The sequence below is a fragment of the Echeneis naucrates genome, chromosome 13 (assembly GCF_900963305.1).
Source record: "Echeneis naucrates chromosome 13, fEcheNa1.1, whole genome shotgun sequence".
In the NCBI taxonomy this organism is placed as follows: Eukaryota; Metazoa; Chordata; class Actinopteri; order Carangiformes; family Echeneidae; genus Echeneis; species Echeneis naucrates.
This window is the reverse complement of record NC_042523.1, coordinates 18,781,233-18,798,899: the sequence shown is the minus strand read 5'-3', so window position 1 is coordinate 18,798,899 and position 17,667 is coordinate 18,781,233. Positions and strand designations below refer to the sequence as shown.

Below are 17,667 nucleotides of genomic sequence, written 5' to 3'. Positions count from 1 at the left end.
CCCACTTAAACAGCCCTAATCTTCCCTGCTGCTTTTTAATCTACCCTTCAGGACTCGGGTATCCAACCTTACCGGCACTTAATGAGAAACAGGGACAAGAACAGACATGTTAGACCACAGTGAAGGAGGGTGTGACATTGCTTATCATAGGTAGGTGAGAGGAGGTGATTGTTTCTATATGAAAGGTAATGCATGTAGTTGAAACGTATTTGTCCACGTGTACGTCACCTGTAGCTGGAATGAAAATGTTCGCTGTGGTGTTACGAACTCATTTGTTGTACGTCTGTCGCACTCACCTCTGATTGAGCTCCCTCCGTTGTCTCCAGGTATCCATGACAATGTGATTGACGTGGTGGTCGTCTTGGTAACCGTGAGGCGAGGCTGGTCAGGAGGAACTGTGGATATGAGACACAAAAATTTCATTGCATGGTTGTGCGTACAGAGTTATGCTGGTAGCCAAAAAGAATGAAAATAGAAGGCCATTTATTACATAACCTGGGAGCTGCTCAGTCTACAAACACAAATAGTAAATGACGTGTTAATTTGACTGTACTTATTGCGCTGAGCTAGTAGAGCAGTACATGTAGGATGAGGTCAATTATTGCTCTAATCTCTCTCTGAGTCATTCTTAAAAAAACTAAACAAAACATAAAACACTAATATAACATTTTCCCCTCAAATTGCAGCTTCCTTAGAAAATTGCAGGATTTCACCGTGATATAGTTTCAAAGCTGTGGGAGTCTCACTGAGATATTTGAGCCTTGTTTTGCGTAACCATCAACTGTCCAGTATCTTCTGCGGTACGACAACTTGCCTTGGACCTGCAGGTTAAGTGTGATCTCATCGGACCCCCAGTTGTTGCTGGCCACACAGCTATAGTTGCCAGAATCCTCTGCCTTCACCGTGCGGATGATGAAGCTGCCATTGCTGTGCACGCTTCGGCGACCGTCCACCAGCACAGGGGTCGGAGTCCCATTGGTGCTGGAGGAAAAGAGACGATAAACTGAGATATTTCTGCAGGTGAAAACAATATGCTGTCTGAATGTGTGCCATCCCAGCTGTACTGAGCAGCGGTGGTGGACAGTGACAAAGTCAATTCACTTGAGTGCTGTACTTAAGCATAGTTTTTGAGTATCTGTACTTTACTTGAGTATTATTTTTGGGGGATACTTTTACTTTTTACTCCACTACATTTCTATCGATGCTCTCGTTACTAGTCGGCCATTACCCGTTCATTGTTTTTAATTGTAATCGTTTTTTTTTTTTTTTTTTTTGTAATCGTCCAGGTCAGAATATGGCCACGATGTGTAATCCTCATCCTACCTGGGATTAGGGTTAGGTGTAAAATGTCTATCACCAACTCAGCACGTAGCCATGTTGTGTTGCGTGTTTGTCCCTCTCTCCGGTGAATGGTGTGAGTAGTCACGCCAGAAGTATAGTCAGTGTGAAGAAACTCATAAAAGCACTGTGTTGTGATGTCTGAAGGATAAAATAAAATAAAAAAATAACTGAATGAAGCCGGTGTGTCAACCGATTTGGTTCCCCCTAAATTCCTGTTCCCCTTTACGCTGATTTACTGCTGAGTCGTGCGTAGTTGCTAAGTTACCGTGCGTACTTAAAGAAGAAACGCAAATAGAAACACAGCTGGGTGTACGGAAAGCGACATGGAACAAGCCAATGTGTAGGTTACTGGTATGGTATTTATTATATAACAAAATAAATTGAGAATGCATTTGTTCGGCCATTCATTGTCAATCTTTGTGTAAATGGATGCCAGCTAGCCTAGCTGTGCGAGAGTAGCCTACGTTAAGTAAACCTCACTGCCAGATCATTTACACTAGTTAGTCGCTTCGAAATGGACTGCTAGCTAACTAGTTAGCTAACTAGTTAGCATGCTCGACTGACGGATTGATGACATTATTTTTGACATATAACGTTACTATTGCTTCCCGTTCATTTGGAAACGGACAGAGCGCCTGGGAATGACACATTTCTGCTCCTCGGAAACACCCACCGGATAGTGTCCGTATGTTTCATAATTCACGAACTCGTTGAACACAAGTTTGTCCATTTTAAGAACATACACTCACATGACAAACGCTCATCTTGGCCTCCCGAATGTATCGACTTTGCGCCCTTTGGGAAACTGTGTTGGGAATTAGTTTATGTCCTGGGTTAGTTTCAAGTAAGGGCATGATTTATACGAAAGTCAATGATCCATTCACTGAACACTTCAAATATTTTCTCCCTGAAAGCCTACACATTATCTGTTATATCTTGCACGACATGCCCATAAAATAGGCTATAGGTCTACATAATGATCATTGATCGATCAACCAGTTAAACTGGAGCATATACACAAGAAAAATTCTGCAACAAAGCATGGTATTTATTTACTCATAAAAAAATTATGAACAAGTCAACAGGCGTGGACTCGGAGCTAGGAAGAAGAGGTCACGTGGGATGCTGGAGCCAATCGCAGCCCCCTCTGGGTGGCACGTCATCACGGTTAGGTCAGGTGACGTAAATGTGAAATGGTGAAGTAGCGCAAATGTTTGCTACAACTCGAGCAGCGCTGTGGCGCAGCGGTAACGCTGCCGCCCCGCACCTAGGTGGGAGGGGTTCGATTCCGATATGGGTTCGTACATTGTAAATGTACAATGTAATATTAATGTGTATGATGTAATGTAATGATGATTGTATGACTTAGTGTAACCCTAACTATATAAATGTAATGTATGTATGTAATGTGTATATATATGTAAAATATATATGAATATAAATGTAATGTATATGTATGTAATGGTCCATTCCCGGTGTGGGCACCTGAACGTGTCTACGGAGTTAATTGGTTGCGAGTAATGGACTGGGCTAATGCAGATACGGCGCCCCCCCAGGACCTAGGCCGAACCAGACCAGACCGGTCTGGCACCCCTCCAGGAACGGACCGAGACTAGACAGGATACGTCCACAGACTAGACCAGTAAAGCGAACAAGTCACCCACTGAGATGAACTATTTTAGTGAAAGATTATGTATATTAAATGTTATTGTTTGTTGTTATATGTTAATGTTAAATGTAAATTAAATGTTTTCTTGCTACCATCCCCCCACAACAAATGGTTTGGCCACCGATCCTTCGCTAAGCCCCGCCCCCATCGGTTACTGTTGCTATGCTAGCCTGTTGTCTGAAGTTCGGTAGGAAAATGTCCAAACCCGAGTTGCAGCATAATTTTGCTCTACTTCCCCATTTCACATTTACGTCACCTGACCTAATCGCGATGACGTACCACCCAGAGGGGGCTGCGATTGGCTCCAGCATCCCAAGTGACTTCTTAGCTCCGAGTCCACGCTTGTTGACTTGTTCATAATTTTTTATGAGTAAATAAATACCATGCTTTGTTGCAGAATTTTTCTTGTGTATATGCTACAGTTTAACTGGTTGATCGATCAATGATAATTATGTAGACCTATAGCCTATTTTATGGGCATGTCGTGCAAGAGATAACATATAATGTGTAGGCTTTCAGGGAAAAAATATTTGAAGTGTTCAGTGAATGGATCATTGACTTTCGTATAAATCATGCCCTTACTTGAAACTAACCCAGGACATAAACTAATTCCCAACACAGTTTCCCAAAGGGCGCAAAGTCGATACATTCGGGAGGCCAAGATGAGCGTTTGTCATGTGTGTATGTTCTTAAAATGGTAAACTTGTGTTCAACGAGTTCGTGAATTATGAAACATACGGACACTATCCTGTGGGTGTTTCCGAGGAGCAGAAATGTTTCATTCCCAGGCGCTCTGCCCGTTTCCAAATGAACGGTAAGCATTAGTGACGTTATACGTCAAAAATAATGTCATCAGTTCGTCAGTCTAGCATGCTAACCAGTTAGCTAACTAGTTAGCTAGCAGTCCATTTCGAAGTGACTAACTAGTGTATGCGATCTGGCAGTGAGGTTTACTTAACGTAGGCTACTCTCGCACAGCTAGGCTAGCTGGCGTCCATTTACACAAAGATTGACAATGAATGGCCGAACAAATAAATTCTCAATTTATTTTGTTATATAATAAATACCATACCAGTAACCTACACATTGGCTTGTTCCATTTTGCTTTCCGTACACCCAGCTGTGTTTCTATTTGTGTTTCTTCCTTAAGTACGCACGGTAACTTAGCAACTACGCACGACTCAGCAGTAAATCAGCGTTAGGGGAACAGGAACTTAGGGGGAACCAAATCGGTTGACACACCGGTCCATGTGTCCAATTACTCCGCCTCTCCTCTTCCGGGTGTGGGAAATTAGCCCGGACTGCTAGTTACCATGGTTACCAGCGTCCACGAGCCAAGCTAATAGCTAGCTACACTAGCATAAGCTGAGCTAGCTAACGTGCGGAGCCGCGACTCTGAACTCACTAATTCTCGTCTCCATTTTTTGCCGTCATCCTGAATCTATGACAAGAAGTAAAATCAAAAAAGGAGGCAAAGGAGGAACTGGACATGGAGCACATTAATCAAGGTGAATAGTAAAGACAGCAAGACGAGGTAACACACAGCTCAACCGGCACAGACCGGGCCACAGAAAACCGACGAAGCTACTTTTACTTGTATTGGAGTAATATTTGACAAGCAGTATCTGTACTTTTACTGAAATAGTTCGGTTGTGTACTCTGTCCACACTTGTTTTTGTGGGTGTAACTTACTTTCCTTTGAGCCACTTGATGGTGGGGGGAGGATCTCCAACAGCCTTGCATGGTAAAACAATATCTTTCATCCAGGGAGTGGTGACGGTTCCATTGAAGGTCAAAATCCTGGCTGGAGCTAAAAATAACACAACCACAAGAACATGAGACTCACTGGGTGCTGCTAATAGATGGTGATTTAGGCACAAGGTTACAAATTCATAAAAAGTCTCCTTGAAAAAACAAACAAACATGCATCATTCATTAGCGTATGATACATATCTTTGTTTTTTTGGTTAAAAGGGTGCCCTACATAGTTTGCGTACAAACTTAGGTTAGTGAATAATTTAGTTTTAACTATTTGTATCAAAAGCAATGTCCTTGTATTATTAATTAAGATTCAGTTGAGCAGTGATATGTCCTGGAAATTCTACATTAAACATAATATATTATATAAAAATATATATAAATATAAAAAAATATGAGCGGAAATTAGAAGCCCATCTTAGATATGATGATGCACCTTTGGCTAGAGGCTCCACTGTAATTTTCTCACTGTTGTTGCCGTGACCAGCAGCAGTCACAGCCACCACCCAGATACTGTACTGTCTGTTCCGAGCCAAGTTTGGGATCCGATAGAAATATACATCCGGAGACGCCTCAAACTCACTCATCACCTGTAAAGTGGAAAAAGGGGAAAGATTAATGTATCATTGGGCGATATCTTTGTTCAGAGTACAGACATGCAAAACGGCCCTCTTTCGTATACCGGGTTTAACCCAGAGCATCCTGTGGAGGCCTGAACGCACAGATTCAAGCTTAAGTGGTGTTTATGTTATCAAACCTCAGAATTCTTGGACTGACTCAGACAAATCTTGACAGTCTTGTGGAATACAAATGCTATTACCATCGGGTGCAGGTTAGAGCAGAAAACGATGTATTTCCTGATGATGCCGTTGAGTTTGAGAGGAGGCAGCCAGGAGACAAACACCACTGAACTGCTGGAGGCCGCAGCCTTCACCCCTGCTGGAGGACCAGGAACTAACGGAAAAGAAAACACGTCCGTATTCAGGGGCACACAAACATACAATGTGCAATGTGGTTTGGTGAAGAAAAGCACAGCTGATTAAAAATATGTTTTATGATTTCGATGAGATCATGACAAAATGTTCTTATCTTGACTTTACTGTTCAGTTTTAGTTCAGTGTTTTTTTTTCTTTGGCAACTGAACTGCACTGAATAGTGGAAATGGGATTATGTTTCATGTACCATCTTCTTTTGTGCGCACGTAGATCTGCTCACTCCGGACACCATCTCCAGCGTTGGTGAAGGCTAAGACCTGAATGCTGTAGTTGGTGTACTTCTCCAAGCCATCCAGCTCCAGGGACGGTTGATTCGTAGTCACATTCCTGATCTCTCCCAGTTCTAACATAAGAGGAGAGTCATGTTACAAAAATTAGGCACACTGTAATGATATGGTGCAGCTTACGTAGATAAATATGTATACTAATACCGACAACAATTCATTTAGCACCATAAAGAAATGGCAATTCTGGTCTCCTGTGATTGTTATTGATCTGAAATTTTGCTCAAAGTTGCCTCAAGTTCCCGTTAGGTACTGTTCACTGCTAATCTTAATTTCTCATCTCATTTTATCCGAAAGCTAATTTTCTTCAAGTCTTCTGAGAAAATCAACCAAAAATGTTTTGATTATACAGTATAGTTAATGTGTGTCGAGCACTGGTGTGCTTTATGTGTCCAGAACCAATAAAAGTGGCATCATGGGATTCCACTTTTCATTTTGCTCCAATTTTTGCTCTCCTTGCCTCCACCCTTTTTGTGTCCTGCCACTCAAAGCTGAGACAACGGTCTGGCTAGAGTTATTGCATTGTGAATTATTGATGGGACAAGCCAGACTGCAGGCCGGATCACTGCTATAAAGCATGGTATACATTCAAGGGAAAAACACAGCCACGAATACTCCCTCTGTGCAATGCAGACTTAGTATATTTATTGTTGATCAGCGTTTTCTCTCATATTGTAATTTGGTAAAAAAAAAATGTATGCAAATCATATAATCAATGTTGAATGATGAAAATCAGTATATACCTTTTAGATGGATACTGTTAAACTACCTGAGATCAAAAATGTATGTTTAAAGTGAAAATTATTGGGGTTTGAAAACTACATTGTGAGACAGGTGGGTGAAATCTGCAGTACACAGAGTTATGACTACAACTGTCTAAGGCCAGCTGCTGTCGGTCAATAATCAGGAAATAGCTGGGTACATCTAAAAATTCTGGGAAACATTTCATGAAAGAAGAAAATACGCACACACACACACAAAACATATCTTCAATTATTTAGATTAGAAAACCTCTGTAACATGCACAACAGCGCACAACAGCATGACAATACCACAGCCTCCCCTAGTGGATGAACCATAGCAACAAGCAATGGAAAACAAAAGACAAAATGAAAGACAAATCAGGTAACTTTCCATTATTGAATTAAATGGTAATTAGGCTGCACTGATCGAAAAATCATTAGTGTTTGAATGCTAAAATGCTGATACCTCCATCAGGCAGGTTGGCCCAGTAGATGACTCTGTAGCCCTGTAGGTTTCCATTGAGAGCCTCTCTGGGCAGCGGCATCCAGGACAGTGAGATGACCTCTGGAGACTTGGCCACAGCCAGCACATTTTCAGGAGGCCGTGATGGCACTACCCAAGACACAGCAGGAGAAAATATAAAAGGAGTTGAAGGTTTTTAAGTGGCACTACAAGGAATTGTTAAGTCAAGCACCTTCGTGTATCCAGAGTACACAAAAAGCTCAGTTTAGACATATGAACAATAAAACATCAGTTACACAGATTTTCTTGAGCAGTGAAAGAATCCCTTTTGTACAATCACTGCAACCTCTATCAAAGTTGCATCATGTTTTATAAATGATGAAAGCGACATCCCGAAACTCCTTGATGACTATTGCAAATAACACACATTGTATTTTCATGATGCAGACTGATCTAATGGAGGATATCATTAAAAAACAAAGAACAAAAATAACAATATCATCCAAAACAAAACAGTTCAACGTATTATTTTTGGATGAATGGGGTTGTTTTTAGAGGCGCAAAAACAAGGACTCGGCAGGGGGCATAAGATGACGTTCATCATATGATGTAGTTAAAATCACATCCAGTAGATGGTAGCCTTTACACAATAATGTGCCTAAAAGGCCAGGGTGTGATGTGTGTGTGTGTGTGTGTGTGTGTCTAAAATGGAGAAATGGACTTCAACACGTGTGTGATGCACGATATACCAAATCGATCCTCATCCTCTGCTTACCGTCCTCAAGAGTTTTGGTGACGACCTGCTGGGAGGACGGCCCTGTGCCTGCCCTGTTTGCAGCCTGCACCACCACACTGTACTGAGTAAACTTCTTCAGGTTGTCCAGCACAATGCTCTCCGTGGTGTCTCCTGTTGTGTCCACACTGATGATGCTGAACTGGTGGCTCCCACCGGGGCTGTACTCCCTGTAGCCCACCTGGTAGCCGCGGATCACACCGTTTTGCAGTTGCTTCTGAGGAGGCTGCAAAATGGGAAAGTGGTTAGTAAGCCTCGCAACTCATGACGTAAGGTTGCCATTTCTAGTCACATTTATCTGGCTGCAAAAATCTTTTATTTATTATTTGTTGAAATCCTCATTATCTTGCACATGTATTGTTGCTGTTGACAGCTAAAAAGAAAAAAAAAAAAACACCCCAAAAGAAAACAGTAGAATCTGGTGGTCTATCTCCTTCAGCGCCTCAGCTCATTTAAAACATGGGGACTGCACCTTCCATGAAACTTTGATGCTCTGCGGGGAGGTGGACTCCAGAGTGACATCTTGCGGCGGGCCATCAGGAGCTGTAACAAAGCACATCATTCACTATTACTGCACGCCTGTATTTAAATTGGAGATGATCTACCACAGAGGAAGCAACCCGTGTTTCATCTCTCTAGATTTCACAAGATGGTGCTATTGAGTTAAGAATACATTTTTACCTCACGCTCTTGCTCGTTTATGCACTTTACAGTTTCAACCTCAGCTTAGTAATGATTTCTTTGGGGGGGGGGCAACAAAAAAATGTGTTATCATCCACTTTAACCTTTAAAATTATGTTACAAATGATACATGTTTTATCTAATTGGAAGTTTATGACTTTATTTTAGCAATGAATCCAGTAAAATGGGCCAATTTAATGGCTGGTATGCCTGTGGGGGGATCAGTATGAGCAATAGAAGATAAGTGAAGACTGATAGAGCAGACTAATGGCAAGAATTGAACTGATGTGTTTTTCCTGGATATAAAACATGATGGCTTCTATTTAAAACAACCATAAAATAATTTTGTGAAAGAAACAGTTTGAGGATCAGGAGGTAATGGACACTAGATCCAAGAAATTCGTTTGACTATTTATACTTTGGAATATGAATATCACTCTATAATTATACCCTCTCATGTAAAATAGCGAGGCGGGAGGCTTTCCACAGGACTTCGTATCACCCTCAAGAGGAGCTCGCTAACCTGCTTCATCCGTAGTAATAGTGAGTTCGTTGCTGGGGTTGCTATTGCCGATGATGTTCTTGGCGACCATGCGGATGTTGTAAGTGGAGGAAGGGTGAAGGTCAATAATTGTGGCCTGGTTAAGCTGCGGTGACACATCTTTGGTTACCTGGGCTGATAGCCAAGAGGCTGGAAGAAACGATGAGAGAAAGTGGATAGATTGTCAGCACCTGATAACGTTTCTTATTTTTCTTTTCACTGTTTTTCAGAATTTGTGTCTACCTGATTTGTTCTTGCACTCTATATCATATCCTGTTATGGGGCTGTTGCCATCGAAGCCCATAGTCCAACGGAGAGCGATGGTGCGATCTTTAACCTCCCGGATCTCCACCTCTGGAGGGTCTGGTGGTTCTGAGGCAACATGTGGACACAGCAGAGGGTGTGAGAAACAGACAGAGAGAGAAGCAAAGCCGGACTCTGGAGTAATAGTCCTGAAATACCACTGGATGGAAGGCAGACCAGACAGATGTATCGCTTTTTTTTTCCCCATATCTGATTTCCCTGGTGAGATTTCATGAATAAGTCTACAAAGAGCGGGAGTCCCACTGTACAACAATTAAATTAATAAATGAATGACTTAAATAATAAATGACGGAAAGCTTTACTGCTCCCAGAGTGGATTTTGTCTTCCTGCGAAATTATCAACTGAGAAAGAAGCTCCCACCGTGGGCTGAGCTGAGTTTGAAGTGCGAGGGGGCTTACCTTGCACTGTCAGCTGTATGATGCCTCTGTCCTCGCCAAAGGAGTTGATGGCATGACAGGAGAAGAACCCTGAGTCCTCACGAACTGTAGGCATAATCTACAGAGACACACACCACATGCAACATCTTTCAACCGGTCAAAGAATGAGACTACCCATCAGAAATGTTACAACGTTGTATCATCCCGTGTAATTCTCAGCCAGTGTACTCAAGTCCATACTTTTCATCTTTTTACTAGAGATACAGCAGCAAAAGCAATGAACCTCCATCCTAAACCCTGTGGGACGCTTAACTACTCAATTATCTCAAGGCACATATTCCTTGCAATCTTACAATAATCCACTACACGTGTACTCATTCATACCGTGTTTAAATCACCATTAAATTTAACCAGAAGGTAGCGCTTTAATATTTCATGCTCCACTTGAATATTTTGTGAACGTATTTCAATCTGAGTAATTTTCTCTCCCCTTCCTCCCGCAGTCTTCCTCTTGCTCCGCTTTCATTCTCTCTGAACAGAGAGAAGTGATTCAAGTCTGCTGCTCTCCTCCAAAATTAGATTCAAGGGACATTTGATGTAAAGTGAAAGTGAGCACCCACCACCAGCGTAGAGATGACTTCGTCTGCCACCTCTTTGACGGTGACCACGTATCGGCTGGTCTCGGGGTTGATGATGCGTTCTTCTTTCTCCCAGCGCACCATGATGGGCTTCTCTCCATGAGCTATACAGCTCATCCTCTTTTCTTCGCCCTGTGTGGCCAGAGTGGTGTTGGGGTAGGAGGTGATCATGGCTGGGACTGGATGAGTGAGTGAGAATGGAGAGAAGAGGGGAAAATAATTATTCATAATTCATTTGAACTAATAGCGATTTTTTTTTTTTTTCCATTTTATGCAGATATGACGTATATGAAGATGCGGCATTAAAGCATTCTCTGTAAATCGGTCCTATCTTGAGGAAACCTGTTAGAGAAAATATTTTTCTCTGACAATTATGAGAACTATTCAAACCCTCCAGGGAAGTCATGTGTGAGTCTACGAGAGACCCGCATGACTTGATAACGGAGCTTCCAGGTAACTCTGTACCTGCTTTGATAACGACAGTGAACGGAAACTCGCTGCTATCTGAGGATGAGACGGAGGAACCGAAGAAGAAAGTAGTGACTCTTGACTGAACTCCCATCGGTCTGAGCATGGAGCCGGTCTGGCTCTATGCCGTAACCACACACCAGGCCCATTATGAACACATTTAGCCTGTCTGCGTGTGTGTGTGTGTGTGTGTGTTTGCCATTCAGCAAAGTGATTATGTTTTGAACGTCTCTCATCCAGGCTACTGACTAAGTCTGTACTCTTACTCACACTATTCTGTTACTCATTTACTTTTATTCTGTCCTTTTCTCTATAGTTCCATGAATCCATCTTCTGATTATAACACTCTCACAGACTTTCAGGTGCTATTCACAGAATAATGATCTATAAAGTGTGAAGCTCTGAATTGGATTATACCGTAATAACTTTTGCGGTTCTGAGCAGAATGAATGAATATACCAATCTTTATCAGTATGGACTTTATAGGCACCATCTTAATTATTTTTACAGATTCTATAATGTAGGTAATGTGAATGAGAGCCGGAGTGTAATGAAATTTATGCAAGAAAATGATCATGGATATCCATTCAAAGCTTCACACATGGAGCCCAGTACTTCTGTAGCAAAGTGATAAGTTTCATTATCATTTATTCTGCTGATTGGTTTTTCTGATTTAAAAAAAAAAAAAAAAACTTCATGATTTTATGTCCCCACTTGGTGTTTTATGTATAAATTGTCAGAATACAACGTAAAAACATCAATTGCCCAGAGAAGAGAAAAATCTACAGTCCAATACTTTAGGATATTCGTTTCATCACGAGCTTACCTTTTTTTTCTTTTGCGATAAATTGAATAAGCCTGCATTGATTGATGTTTTGGCTGCTTGGGGGCAATGGAATTATGTTGATATGGCAAATGTGTAAGCGGAGAGCTTCTTATTCACAGGGAAACGTTATTATTTATTTGATGTCATATTTGTGTCTACCTGATAAATGCGGGCATAATATTCACTCAGATTTGATTTCCTCCAGCTCATCAGGGAATTGTTTATTTCTTCAGCTGTTAAATGCTCCACTATGTTCACCAGCTAGTTGCTCACTCTGTATGTAGATTAATGTTTGGCCGATAGTGTACAGTGAGTTTTTAGAGCTTTTTCACCGAAAACAGCTTCCTGTTGAGAGTGAACTAAAACAATATAGAAAACAATCGGTTGAAAGATGCTAAAGTTCTCCGCAGAGCTTAAGAACTGCAGAGTCAGGCGATTCTCTGACAATTTCACACACGCACTTTGGAATGAGTTGCATTATTTATATAAAATATCGATTGCAGCACCATCAGATAGATATACATTTTTCTGTTAGAGACTAAGTGTTTTATCATCATTTACATTAGATGGGCCAGCTTTTCAGACTACATATTTATTCTGAGTTGTTGTTTTTTTTTTTTTTTGTAGGGTTAAACATGCTGCAGTAAACAATGTGTCAGTGGAAAGCACAGTAATGGCAGCTACATGTGGCAGATACCAGCAGCAACGGTTGGAGGCCCTCTCCTCCAAGAATAGATGCAACGAGTGTGCTCAAGTTACTGTGCGAATGTCTGCACACTCCTGAATAATGTGTCCGTGTGCATGTGTACGAGTGTTTTACTGTGAGTGCATATGTATGAAAGTGTGTGTATGAGCGAGGCTGTGTCTTGGGAAGCTAAGTGGGCGAGCACGGAGAGCAGAAAAGACTTGTGCTCATGACACATCTCAGCCACGCTACACGATGGAGGAGAGAGAGAGCATGTACCCCTGCAGCGCTAGCTATGATCCCTCTCTCTCTCCTTCGCTCTCTCACTCCATCTCCCTCCTCAGGCTCCCACCAGGACAGTGATGATTTAATGATGAGAGAGACCACTTTGATTATTCATACACAGCAGACAAGTCCGCTGGTCGTGCTGCTGTCTCACACAGACAGACTTGCATTCGAACATCTACAGACATGCACGAACAACAAAACACACACACACCCACATTCAGAGATGCACAGATAAAAACAAATATAGAGATAGTGGCCTAGCACATGTGTACTGTATGCAAGCGGAGACAGATTGGTGCGATTAAAAATCAGGGGGTTGAACATTCCTGCAAAAACTGAAGCAATGCCACACAGACGGGGTTTAGGTACACACATTTCCCTACACAAACAGAAAGAGTAGATAGATATCTCAGCAGATAACTAATCTACTAATTTAGTCATTTGTTTTGGCGCCACACAGGCACCAGATTTGGGAGGGGTGGGGGGGGTGGCAGGAAGGTTAATCAATTAAAGCCCTTAAACTCATGATGACTCACGTATTACATAGTCCTCATGTGAATGTCAATTTTCCCCAACATGGCTTTAATTGCCCTGATGTGCACCAAATTTTTCTAAATCAGGGGACACCATGAACGTCTATTCAGTATTTTGTGCCAGTCCATCCAACACGTCGTGTGATTACAGTGTTTTATCTCAATCGTGCCTTGGAAATATCTTTCTGTTGTTAGTAGTGTATCTGTGAAGCTTGTATTTGCCTATGATTTCACCCATGCTGCTGTGTCAGTGAGGCTCTGATTTGTACACTGTAAATTGAAAATCAAGCGCGTTAACAAGCGCACACAAACACAAATCCCTCTAGTCTCTGCACACAAATAACTAAACAAAAATACACACAGACTCCTTCAACATGATTCTCAGATTATTTTTTCCCCCCTCACAGTACATTTCCTCCTTTGAAGAAGCCAACAAAAATCAAAAGGGGGAACTGCTTGCATGTGTTTGCGTGCATGTACAGTTGTGCATGTTGGCCTATGTGCCTGCGTGGGTGCGAGTGTTTATATATGTGTGTGTGTGTGTGAGAGAGAGTGCGTGCACCCTCAACCCCCATCAAGCCTCGACATGATGGAATGTGTCAGACTTGGGACTGCCGACGTTTAAACCTCATTTCTCATTCACTCGCAGCCCGGCCCTCCCCTTCGCTCCCCACACCATCATCCCCTTTCCCACTGCGCCCGCGTAGGAAATCGCTGATTTATTTTGCATAGCAACTATGAATTTTAAGTGAGTCCTGTTAAGAGAGTCTCCTCAGCCCCTTCTCTAAATGTTATTGCTCCTTAACAGGGGCTATTTTCTCCATCTAAATCTGTGGTCTTGGCAGTGCAAGTTAGCATTGATGAAGCTTGTGTTTGCCCATTCAAAGACACAGAGAAAAGGGGACACAATGACAAACCACAAGGCTTTGTTTGTTTGTGTGTGTGTGTGTGTGCAAGCTTCTGCATGAAATCATGGATGCATCAGAAGATCCACCATTCATGTTTGTACACAAACACATGCTTTTGCATGTAGGTGTGTGCACAGTATTCTCTAGTATAAGATTATACATGTATGAGTACATTTGAATGCGCTTTGAAAGGTCACAATCTTACTGTGACCCTATGTGTGTGTGTGTGTGTGTATCTACAGTATGAATGAGGCATGTGAAGCAGACAGCAGTATTGAAAATGTTCGACAGCACTGTGTGTTAGTGGTCCAAGCTGAGGTGAGGCTACTCACCTGCTTCCTCATCTCATCTCATCTCATCTCTATGCATCTACCGTGCAGCGCTTGCAGGGCCCCAGGCTAAACCTATTCTTTTTGATAGCCCATAATTGCTGGGTTGATGTATATTTTTTAATATCCAGTGATATTACAGGGGCCTGGTAATAAAACATGGGTGGGTAGAGGAGAAAGTGTGAGTGGGAATAGGGGAGACAAGGGAGAACAAGAAAGAGAGGGAGGAGAAAGAGGGAACAAAGAGAGCAAGGTGCAGGGAGAAACAGAGGAAGGTATGACTCGGAGCAAAAAAGGTGGCCTTTTTGCCACTGAGCAGTGTGGAAAAGGTTTTATTCTCTCCCAGATTTGTCTTCAGAGGGAAGTAAACAGGCTAAATGCTGCATATAATGCAACAATAAGCATGATTTGTATCAACCACGGCCTCACAGACCAGTTTACTACGGAAACTGGAACTTCTCAACAACTAAAGCACTTCAAACAGGAACGGAATGAAAACAACTGGCCGTGCAATTTACGAGATGAAAACTATCTGGTATGACTGGCGATGAAAAATTTTTAAGTAAGTGCCAAATATGTTGGTATGTTAGTCAAGTTTGCAATTCTGTACAGCCCTAAATGTACTTTACAGTTCTACAATAACTGTAGCTCATTTACCAGACTAGAATACTTTTTTTTTTTAGATGTTTTTAAACAAGTAATTCCAGAGATAGAGAAAAGCAGCATCTCGTTTCTGAGACTATCAATTATGCCGAGTAAAAACAAACACTGTCACCATCAGATTTCAGGAAATAGCTAAAGAGTTAACAGTGACTCCAATAATGCTCGAATACAACGTTCCCCCTTACGTTTTCCTGCTAACTTGATTTAAAGTGACAGGTTAGCCCAGCGTGCAAACGCGTGGAGCTTGGGTTACTCTAATTCAAATACTTCTATCGGCCAATAGAGAGGAACATGCAACTGTTGCAGACTAAAAAGCAAAGCTGAGATATTAAATGGGTTTGGGTTGTAGAGTTAAGGTTAGGCTAAGCTGGACCGACATACTATTTAATCCTTTCAATTTTGTTCTTAGTTTTGGCGGGGGTAAATGAAAAACCCCGCCTTTCTGGCTGGTGAGCGTCCTTCTTACTGCAGCCCCATTCAGGCCTACAACTCAGCATGTAGTGAAAGTGAAGTTATTATTGGACAGCTGCCTCTCTAAGGAGGGGGCACGATCAAGATACAATACTTTTCTTATATTATATTAATAGATTAGTCAACTAAATGAACAGCAAATCTACCCAACAAACATTAAAAAGTGGTGCGTTAGATTGAATGGCTGATTACTTCAGATTAAGGAACACCTTACTGATCACCATATTGAGGCTTTATTAGAATCAAAAGCATCAAAAGCCAGAGAAATTCTCCTTTTAATGTGATGTATTATTTGGATATTCATCGAGTATTAAAACAATTTTGTTAATGGTCTGATTCAATGAGGCTGAACAACGACGATCTGTAAATGTTAAATAAATGTATACTTTGTTGTAGTAATGGGCGATTTAGACACTGAGGACACGCACAGCAGCCAGCAAACAAACAAGGGTATAAAAACTGAACAAATAATGCATTATTTATCTTTTCAATCTTTTCCTTATGGTTGGAAGAAACAAAGACAGAGCAAGAGTGCAAATAAAGCCAAGAAACATGCAGACTGCTCTTCCCTTGTGCCCTTTCGACGGCTTCTAATTGAAGTATTGACGGATTTAAATGAAGCAGAAATGCACTCAGGAGTTCTAGCATCTAATAACACACGTACACACACAAGCACACACAAGCACAGCATCATGCTGTGGTAGAAGTAGAAGAGCTAGACAAAAGTAGACATGACAACAGACATGAAAGTAGTAAAAAATACTTATAGTACATATGCCAACAAACAAATCACTGCTTAAAAATGGAGAGAAATGCATAATTATGCACAAGCACTGAGCTGCAGAGAAGATGGCATTGTTGAACTCAAGCAACAGTAATGGCCTCCCTTTTTCAAACCACTCATGCAAATAAGTACACTTTTACAGAAAGCATCTGGAGTGTAAGAGCACAGTTTGGGGTTTAAAGGGCATGAAATGTGATCGGTTGATGACTGACAGGCGTGCACCTGAGCCTGCATTGAATGTCTGAGCAGCCAAAGGCAGCAGAGAGAATCATCACAGGTCCAAAGAACTTAGCGCCACATTCTGAGAATTATTCTAGCTACGAAGCTGACAATGCCAATGCTAACTGAATCACAAATGACTGAGAAGTTTTAAATGACACCGTAAGAGAAATAATTCAGTAGTAAATGGTCAGAGTGGAAGAAGAAAATCGGACCCACAGCTCATGTGATTCTAATGATGCAATATGTGCATTTTGACTGACCCATTTCAAAGTAATACCGTGTGCTTGAGCTGTGTCTGTATAGCTTTCTGGAGATATGAACATGCTACCAAATCACTCAACCAGCTACCTAGTGTAAAAAAACCAAAAAAAAAAAAAAAAAAAACCCAAAACAAAAACAGAGCACTTTCCCTATAGTCATTAATTGAAAACCATTTATTATTTCCACTTGCTCATTTGGTTTTTTTCAAAACCATCATCAACTTTTTGGTAAGAAAAAAAAATATGTAAATGAAAACTGAATCATATAACAAAAAAAATTGATCTAAATAATAAAAAAGCTGTAAATAAGGTTATCATATTCCAGTTCATGTTAATTAAACTACCGTTTTACATTATTCAGCACTGAAGCATAAAGCAAAAGAAGGTACAAAGTACTTGGCTGCTCACATTATCGAAACACACACGGGGGTGTGAAAAGTGTGAGTGAAATAACTTATCTTCTTAATCTTAAACTGTTCGTACACACCGCAGTCACAACACCAGGTGTATACATTTACATTTCTGGTACTGTCGTCCTTCAGGGACATATCGGAGGAAAAAAAAAACAAAACACGTATGTGATGAGAGAGGACGGAAGGGAAGAAGAGCTGCATTGTAGTTC

The 17,667-nt window shown here is 41.4% G+C and overlaps 1 protein-coding gene across 2 annotated transcripts in view; it reads right to left on the bottom strand.

Moving 5' to 3' along the window:
- The window catches only part of dscamb (Down syndrome cell adhesion molecule b), a 103,431-nt gene that overhangs the window by 11,908 nt on the left and 73,856 nt on the right, over positions 1 to 17,667 (bottom strand). For both annotated transcript variants that reach the window (XM_029516940.1, XM_029516941.1), the window contains 13 exons: positions 10,591 to 10,787; positions 9,992 to 10,088; positions 9,512 to 9,640; positions 9,251 to 9,418; positions 8,519 to 8,589; positions 8,029 to 8,272; positions 7,257 to 7,403; positions 5,951 to 6,106; positions 5,589 to 5,722; positions 5,205 to 5,358; positions 4,703 to 4,820; positions 815 to 981; positions 297 to 395 (listed from right to left, as the gene is read on the bottom strand). In XM_029516940.1, coding sequence (XP_029372800.1) covers positions 297 to 395; positions 815 to 981; positions 4,703 to 4,820; positions 5,205 to 5,358; positions 5,589 to 5,722; positions 5,951 to 6,106; positions 7,257 to 7,403; positions 8,029 to 8,272; positions 8,519 to 8,589; positions 9,251 to 9,418; positions 9,512 to 9,640; positions 9,992 to 10,088; positions 10,591 to 10,787 — 1,881 coding nt within the window. The remainder of the gene's footprint in view (positions 1 to 296; positions 396 to 814; positions 982 to 4,702; positions 4,821 to 5,204; positions 5,359 to 5,588; positions 5,723 to 5,950; positions 6,107 to 7,256; positions 7,404 to 8,028; positions 8,273 to 8,518; positions 8,590 to 9,250; positions 9,419 to 9,511; positions 9,641 to 9,991; positions 10,089 to 10,590; positions 10,788 to 17,667) is intronic.